General features: G+C 40.9%; 1 protein-coding gene across 1 annotated transcript in view; it reads right to left on the minus strand.

The window, feature by feature from the left end:
• Positions 1–9505, minus strand: part of RALGPS1 (Ral GEF with PH domain and SH3 binding motif 1) — a 460947-nt gene that overhangs the window by 248366 nt on the left and 203076 nt on the right. Inside the window, exon 7 of the mRNA XM_006892619.1 lies at positions 1713–1839. Coding sequence (XP_006892681.1) covers positions 1713–1839 — 127 coding nt within the window. The remainder of the gene's footprint in view (positions 1–1712; positions 1840–9505) is intronic.

Here is a 9505-nt window from a genome sequence, read left to right on the forward strand (position 1 = left end):
TACCACAGCTTCTCTAGCCATTCGTTTGTTGATGGGCACTTAGGTTGTTTCCAACTCCTTGCTATTGTGAACAAAGCTGCAATAAACATGGGTGTGCAGGTCCTACAAGATTTTAAAACCATGCCCTCGAGCAGGCCTCACAACAAAAAGGACCCCAGAAACTTCCCTTGCATGACTGCCATCAAGATGAGACAGCCATTGAGATGGCAGCCAGCCAGCCAACTGACTCCCAGAATGGAGGTAGACTCCAAGGCCACAGGCCCCAGGCCAGACCACAGACCCATGGCCTCATCATCAATTTTAAAGTCATGCCCTCAAGCAGGCCTCCACCCTTAACCCTTGGTCTAAGGCTCAAGGGCCACCCACTTTTGAGGGGAAAAAAGAACAGTAACATACAACAAAAAGGACCCCAGAAACTTCTCTTGCATGACTGCCAGCAAGATGTGACCCTCATTGAGATGGCAGCCAGCCAGCCAGCCGAATCCCAGAGTGGAGGTAGACTCCAAGTCTACCACATAAGCAAAAGGGAAATTTTTTGTTTCTCAAATAAGCAAAGGCTTTAAAAAGAGGGTAAGAAAAAAAAACCCACAAAAATGGCTAGTGTTTGTAAAAGCAGGAGACAACAGGCAATCTCATCCCCTTCTGATAAAAGCAGAAGTTGGTACAACCTCCTTAGAGAGCACTTTGAAAATATACATCAAAAGGAATACAATTTTGGATAAATATTAAGTTATCACACTTCTAAGAATTGATTATAAGTTCATAGTCTCAATTGTAATGTTTTCACAATAAATATATTCATTACAGTATTATAATAGAAAAAAAAACTTGGAAAAAACTCTGTGATCAACATTAAGATTCAATGATGGCAGATCAAGCTGATGGATTTAAATTATACTATAGAAACAAAGACCACATTAAATATTCACGATTTGTTGTTAGCTGCCACTGAGTGGCAACCCCATTTGTGCAGATAGAAATTGTTTTCAAGGTTATAACCTTTCACAAGAAGACCACCAATCCTTTCTTTCGCTGTACCTGAGTGACTGAACTAAGAATTTTTCAGCTAGAAGTTCAGTGCTCAACCACTTGTGCCACCTAGGGACTCTAATATTAGAGTTCTTAATATTCCCAACTATTCAGAGTATTAGTTCCTTTATTAAGAGAGAATAAGAATATGTACTTTAATATGCACTTAAAAAATAAAAGAATATGAAGCATAATAGCAATTATCCAAGGTGAGAAAAGAAATCATAGTAATTTCTTACTCTTCCTTATATTTTACAATAATATGCATTAAAGTCTATTTAGAAAAATCAACAACCTGCTTTTAAAATTCTTACAAAGTATACAAGTAACATCCAGAGAACCAGAACAGATGGGTTTGGGGCCTGGGTTCCCCAATTCAAGAGAATGTGGGTGAGGTAGTAAGAGTCTTGTCATTTTAATCGTAACCCTCCTAGGTGCTTGGGATTCACAGATTGCTTACCTAAGAGGCAGAATGTCATTTACTTCAAAGACCTAATCAAGTTCTCACCCCTGGGACTTCTCAACGGCCTGTTCAAATCCAAGGAGCTAACCAGTAACCAGTAACCTCTTTATTCATGGCCTATGCCGCCTTCTGGCAGTATCTCAAAAGAAATTTTAAAATCATATTACTTGACCCTTAGAGCAGATTTCTCAAAAAATAGTAAGTCAGTTCAGACTCCTACCTAGATAGGGAATACTGGGGACCATCTTCAGGCTTCGGATATATTCTCGAGTCCTCTTATAATTATCTTCTTTAGACATCAGATAGTCCAATTTCTCAAAGGTGGTCTTGTCTTTTCGATTCAAAAGCTGGAGAGGAAAGATGATGTTGAGTATGAGAACGAAAATAAATCAGAAGAAGATAAAGAAAAAGGACAAATGTGGATGAAGATTAAAAGGAAGCATCCGAATTGGCCTATCTGTAACATGCCAAATGCTAGGCACAATTAAAGGCTTTAAAAGGGCATTTCACTGCTGCACAGGATGAATCTACTACAATTTATGCTGTGTGCCATAAACCAGTTCCAGAGGGACTATTATGGTGTAACACCATTATTATAAAAAGTTAAGGAAAGTTTTACACACAGATAGAAACAATTTTAAGACGGATAACAGCAAAGGGAAAGGAGGGAGAAGGGAGGGGGGAAAGCAGTTTTTTCAAAAGGGCATTTCATGCAGAAATGTAAAGTTTCATGACCTCAGTTTTGTCGTTTTCATAAAATTTCATTCTAGAAAATATTTTCTAATGCCAACTACTCCACTCTTACAAATGGTGCCCGAATCCCCTGCATAGTATCTATCTTTGAGATTGCACACATTCTGCAATAACAAAAAGCTTAAAGCTGAAGATCATCCAAGAGTTATTTCACAACTCCCCAGTCCACAGCTGCTGGCTCTCTCCTCAACAACTTTTCCATTGCTAAAGGCCCTCCGGAAATCCCATGATTCACATGTGTAGCTCATGCTCCAATCTAGGCTTCTCTCCCAGATTCCCTGTAGTCTATGGCTATATCATATTTACACCAGGGTATGGTATTTCAATAATAATAAAAAAGCCAATCTTCTTTGCTATATGCAGTCATCTAAGGGATGATTCAGTCAAGCAGATACAGGATGGATAGATACCTATAGATAGCAGATAAGTGAAGCAAGAACTTCTTGTGACTAAGGTCTCTGGTGTGTAAAGCTGGTTACTAGGGAAGGAACTCCGGTGGTTGGTGGTGTACAAGTTACATGTTGTACTGTCAACCATGAGATCATTTGTTCAAACACACTAGCTGCTCTGTGGTAGAAAGATGGACAGTTTGCTGTTTTCCCTTATTGATTTATAGTCAGTCAGAATCAACTTGATATCAGTGGAAGGAAAACAGAATTAGACACTAGAATTGCTTTTCAAACCCTCATATTAAGGGAGTAATTAGTGCAACCTATGACAAGGCCCAGTGGTAAAATATGTCAAAAAGTCTTCTTCTTCCTCTCTTTTTTTTTTAATTCCACGTCTGCTTTGAGCACAGACCTTGGAAGTAAACGTTTGTATTTTTTGTTTTATTAATTTTAATGAAAGTTTACAGAGATTAGGGTTTCCATTCATTCATTGTTGTACTTTTCTCCCTGCCCACCCTCCTTCCCCCAATTCACTCTTCTCTTTGAAAAGTAAAAGAAAAATTCTTTCATTGTTATACAGTCCCTCCCTCCAAATGCACTCTACTGTGCAGCCTTCATTCTGGACTTGTCATGACAAAAAGACCCAATTACATATCCCTTTTAAACAGTTCTCTTCCTCATCTGTTTCAGTGCAGTATGCAGTATATATTATTATTACATATTATTTCTCAGTCTTCTCTCAACCCCAACGTCAGTCCCTTTTTACAATAGTGGCCCTATGCAATATATGTCCTTTTGTGACTGAGGTATTTCACTTAGCATAATATCCTCCAGGATCACCCATTTTGTATAATATCTCATGAATTCCTTATTTTTCAATACAGCATAATATTCCATTTTGTGAATATACCAGAGCTTCTCTACCCATTCATTTGTTGATGGGCCCTTAGGTTGTTTCCAACTCTTTGCTATTGTGAACAAAGCCATAATAAACATGGGTGTGTGTATATCTGCTTGGGTGGTGGTTATGGTTTCTTTAGGGTATATTCCCAGTAGAGGAATTGCTGGGTCAAATGGTATTTCTATTTGCAACTTTTTAAGAAAGTGCCATACAGCCTTCCATAGTGGTTGTACCATTTTACACTCCCACTAACAGTGATTAAGGGTTCCAGTTTCTCCACAACCTTGCCAGCATTTGATGTTTGCTGTTCTCTTAAATTTTGCTATTCTTTTTTTAAAATTTATTTTATTATTTTTTGCATGTGTACCATCGAATTTTATCTGATAGGTACAGGAGGATATTGTCCCTCCTTCTCCAGCAGAACATCTGGTTGATTTGAACCACGTACTTCTGGGATTGCAGGGCAGCTTCTTGCCAGTGAGCCACCAGTGCTCCAAATTTTGCTATTCTTACTGGGGTGAGATGATATCTTAATAGTTGTTTTTATTTGCATTTCTCTCTTAGAGCTAGGGATTTTGAACATTTCTTTATGTGCTTATTGGCCATCTGAATTTCTTTGGTGAAGTGTCTGTTCATATCCTGTGCCCATTTTTCAATTGGGTTATCTTGTCGTGGCGCTCGAGTATTTTATAAATTCTAGATATAAGTCCCTTGTCTGACATGTCATTACCAAATATTTTTCTCCCAATCTGTGGCTTCCCTTTTTACCCTGTTGGAGAAGTTTTTGGACGTGCATAGGGATTTGATTCTCAGAAGGTCCACCAACAAGTCTTCTTGAATAAAATGGCACTGAGGAAATGGCTAAGAGACCAGACTTAAAATAAAGGTCACGGAGAAAGGGCTTGCTTTGACACAACATGTGGCTGATACTGGAAGTTCCTCCACATCTAGCTGCAAAGACTCAGTACTTCCATGGGTTGAAATCAATGGCTAAATCCAGACGTGAATGGAGGGGGAGCCCAGTCCAGGAGTGTTTTTGACCAAGTTTGGTGTTGAGATTTCACTTGTCTGATCAAGGAACCAAATCAAGAGAACTACCACCATATCCTTCAGGGCAAAGGAGGTCAGTATTCTTAACTGCAACAATGTGGTGAGCAACAGGATAATATCCATACACTAACAAGGAAATCCAGTGAATACCACTATCATTCAAATATATGCACCAACAACTAGAGCCAAAGAAGAGGAAATAGAAGATTTTTACCGTTTCTAGTCAGAAATTGATCAAACATGCAATCAAGATGCATTAATAATAATGGGCGACTGGAATGCAAAAGTTGGGAACAGGGAAGAAGGATCAGTAGCTGGAAAATACGGGCTCGGTGAGAGAAATGAGGCTGGAGATAGAATGATAGAGTTCTTCTGCACATTCAATGATTTATTCATTGCAAATGCCTTCTATAAGAAACATAAACACAGGCTATACACATGGATTTCACCTGATGGTATGCATAGGAATCAAATAGATTACATTTGTGGAAAGATTTGCTGGAGAAGCTCAATATCAGCAGTGAAAACCAGGCCGGGTGCTGATTGTGGGACAGACCACCAACTACTCATATGCAAATTCAAGCTGAAGTTGAGGAAAATTAAGTCAAGTACACGGGAACCAAGATTTGACCTTAAGTCTGTCCCACTAGAATTTCAAAACCATCTCAGAAACAGGTTTGAGGCCTTGAGCATAAATGAGCGTAGACCAAACGAGCTCTGGGAGGATATCAAGAAAATCATTCATGAAGAATGCAAAAGATCATTACAAAGGCTAAAGAAGAAGAAAAGACCAAGATGGATGTCAGATGAGATTCTGAGTATTGCATTAGAGCACCAAGAAGCCAAAGCTAAAGGAAGAAATCAAAGAGCTGAATAGAAAATTTCAAAAGGCAGTGCTGGATGACAAAGCAAGATACTATAATGAAATGTGCAGAGAGCTGGAGTCAGAAAATCAAAAGGGCCGGACTCGCTCAGCATTTCTTAAGCTAAAGGAGTTGAAAAACAAATTCAAGCCATGGGTGGCAATACTTAAAGATAGTTTGGGGAGAATGTTTAATGATCCAGGATGTATAAACAGAAGATGGAAGGAGTACACAGAGTCACTGTATCAGAAGGAATTGGCTGACACAGAGGAATTTCATGAAATAACATATGAGCAAGAACCTATGGTGATGAAGGAGGAAGTTCAAGTTGCTCTGAAGGAATTGGCAAAAAACAAGACTCCAGGAGTTGACTGCACATACCAATTGATTTATTTCAACAGACTTCCCTGGATGTGCTCACTAAATTGTACCAGGAAATCTGGAGGATAGCCAGCTGGCCAACTGACTGGACGAGATCGATATTTGTTCCCATTCCAAAGAAAAGTGACCCAACAGAGTGTCGAAATTATCGAACAATATCATTGATATCACATGCAAGCAAGATTCTGCTGAAAATTATCCAAAAACGTTTGGAACAATACGTTAACAGAGAACTGCCAGATGTGCAGGCTGGATTTAGAAGAGGTCATGGTACTAGCGATATTATAGCTAATGTAAGATGGATCTTGGCAGAAAGCAGAGAATACCAGAAGAATGCCTATCTGTGCTTCATTGACTTTGCAAAAGCTTTTGACTGTGTGGATCACAACACACTATGGCTGACTCTGAGAAGAACGGGAATCCCAGAACAACTGATTGTGCTAATGCAAAACCTATACTTTGACCAAGAGGCAGTCGTCAGAACAGAGCAGAGAGACACCAGATGGTTCAAAATCAAGAAAGGGTTGTGTCTGGGATGTGTTTTGTCTCCACACCTTTTCAATCTGTATGCAGAATAGATCATCCGAGATGCTGGGCTGTATGAGGAGGAATGTGGCATCAGGATTGGTGGAAGAATCGCCAACAACCTGAGTTATGCAGATGGCACAACCCTGCTCGCTGAAACTGGGGAGGACCTGAAGCACTTGCTGCAGAAGGTCAAGGACTGCAGCCTTCAATATGGATTGAAGCTCAATATCATGAAAACAAAGATTCTCACCACCGGGCCAATTGGCAGCATCAGTTTCGATGGTGAAGAGATTGAGATAGTTAACAGTTTTAGTTTACTTGGCTCCACAGTCAACCATCTTGGTAACAGCAGCCAGGAAATCAGGAGACGAATTGCATTGGGAAAGTCAGCTGTGAGGGTACTGAAGCGTACTGGAGTGCAATGTCAGGCTGGAGACTAAGGTGTGCCTGATCCAAGCTATAGTCTTTGCAATTATGTGCTATGCATCAGAGAGTTGGACAGTGAATAGGGATGATAGAAAGAGAATTGATGCCTTTGAGTTGTGTGCTGGAGAAGGGTGTTGAATATACCATGGACTTCTAGGAGAACAAACAGGTTTGTTCTGGAGAGGGTGAAGCCAGAATGTTCCCTGGAGTCAAGGATTCTGAAGCTTCGTCTGACATACTTTGGGCGTGTTGCAAGGAGGGACTGGTCCTTGGAGAGGGACATCATGTTTGGGAGAGTGGAGAGTGGGAGTGGGAGAGTGGAGGGACGGCGCAGGAGAGGAAGACCCTCGATGAGATGGATCGAGTCTGTGAGTGAAGTGGTGGGAATGAATGAGTTTGAGACAGCAAGGTTGGCACAGGATAGAATGGCATTTAGGGCTCTTGTACATAGGGTCGCTATGAGTCGCAAACAACTCGATGGCACATAACAACAACAAATCACGAAGTAGAGAGAAAGAGAACAGTGACATTTCAATACAGAAGAGGCAGGACATCAGCTTCTCCTTTTGTACTAAAGCAACATCCCTGGGGTTCTTCAGGAAGCTGAGGGATTTCTCTGACAATTTTATTCACTGGGGATGTTGAGGGGGTACAGAATAAGAAATAAAAGATGTGACTATATCAACACTTTGTTGTGAAATAGTTCATAATTGTTACATAATAGTAAAATGGATGTTACTGTTAGGTGTTGTCAAGTCAACTACAACTCACAGTGGGTGACCCTATGACCAACAGATCTGAACCTTGTCCTCTCCTGCCTCATCCTCATGATGTCTGTTATGTTCAAGTTCATTACTGTAGTCCCTATGCCAATCAATCTTGTATAAGGAGCTCTGGTAGCCTAATGGGTAGGGAGTTACACTGCCAACCCAAAAGCAGATGGTTTGAATCCACCAACTGCTCTTCAGGAGAAAAAGAGGTAATCTCCTGGGAGCTTTACAGCCTGTGAGTGTGGGGTTGGGGGAATCTGTTAGAGAGTAGTCCGCTATGAGTTGACTCTGGCTCAGTGGTGAGTTATGTGTAATACTAGCTCTGCATCAATGAATTTTTCTGACTACCCTGATAGGCCTTTTTAAACCCACAAACTATAAGAAACATTTTAAAACTATAAAATTAGCAAAGTTGTTTTTCTTTTGAAGAGAGAGAAAAGCATGAAAGTGTTTAAGATTTATGCAAGTGAGAGAAAAATTGGCAACCCTTCCTGTACAACCTTCCTACAGTGTGGACAATGACCCAATATCCATGCTGGAAAGGTTGAAACCTGGGAGAAACAATATCCAGACAATTTGGTTAGGCCTTTTATGTAACAGACAACACAAGCAACCCAATGACCTCACTGACAACTTGAAGATCATTCCATGGAGGACCTTGGTGCAATCAACTGCAGTGCCACACAGTGCAATTCTTGGGACCCACAGCTGTAAATCCTAGATTCAGGAGCCCCAGCTGGTCCTGCCTAACCCCTCAGTCCTCAGTCTCTAGAACAGCAAATGCAGCTGTGAGCAGTCATAGTACCCAGATACCATAAGGAGTGGCAGAATATATGAAAGGCAGCTTCCAGTGTTGAAGCAGTTAGCAAATAAAAAGCTTGCTTTTCTTTTCCAACTGAGCAATTAAAGACACATCAGGGCAGGGATGCTACACAGATGCTGGAGACAATGAGGCCTTAACTGATTCACTAATTTGAAGCTGTAGCTCGTCACATTAACAAATGAATAGAAAGTAAAAACATCTTTGGCTTGCTGTTTGTAAAGCACCTAACATACAATAAGTTCTCTTAATGAAGTCCAGGGATACAGATGACAAATGGAGCCAGGATCTGTGCCTTTCACATTAACAAATAACAATAGTTAAGTGATTTATCCAAATCTTTTACTCAGCAGATGAGCTAGACAGATGTAACAATATTGCAAGCGAGTGAACAGAAATATCCAGATAAGCAGTAAATGAACTAGTGGAGAAGGAAGTATCAGAGGAAAGCTACACAGAGAGGGGTCATTTGAAATAAGCATTTAAAGATGATAAATTTGTCAAATCAGTATTGTTGTTGTTATGTGCCATTGAAGTTGCTTGCGACTCATAGCGACCTATGTACAACAGCTCTAAACTCTGCTTTGTCCTGTGCCAACCTCATTGCCTCCGGCACACTCACCCCGATTGCCCCAGTCACCGAATCAATCCATCTCCCAGAAGGCCTTCCCCTCCTGCACCGGCCCTCCACCCTCCCAAGCATGATGTCCCTCTCCAAGGACCGGTCTCTCCTTACAACATGACCAACGTATGTCAGACGAAGCCTCAGAATCCTTGCCTCCAAGGAGCAGTCTGCTTTAACAGTCTCCAGGCTGAATCTGTTTTTTCTTTTAGCAGTCCATGGCACCTTCAGCACTCTTCTGCAACACCAAAGCTCAAAAGCATCAATTCTTCTTCTGTCCTCCTTGGTCACTGTCCAGCTCTCTGATGCATAACAAGCCTGTACCAGATGCACCTTTGTCTCCAGAGACACACCATTGCTCTTGAGTACTTTAGAGAGGTCCCTAACAGCAGACTTTCCCATGGCAATAGGTCTTCTAATTTCCTGGCTGCTGGTACCAAGAGTGTTGATTGTGGAGCCAAGCAAACTAAAGCTGTGAACAATCTCAATCTCTTCACCATCCATCCTGAT

The sequence above is a fragment of the Elephantulus edwardii genome, unplaced genomic scaffold (genome assembly GCF_000299155.1).
Source record: "Elephantulus edwardii isolate Elephantulus edwardi_28Jun2011 unplaced genomic scaffold, EleEdw1.0 scaffold00116, whole genome shotgun sequence".
NCBI classification, from domain to species: Eukaryota; Metazoa; Chordata; class Mammalia; order Macroscelidea; family Macroscelididae; genus Elephantulus; species Elephantulus edwardii.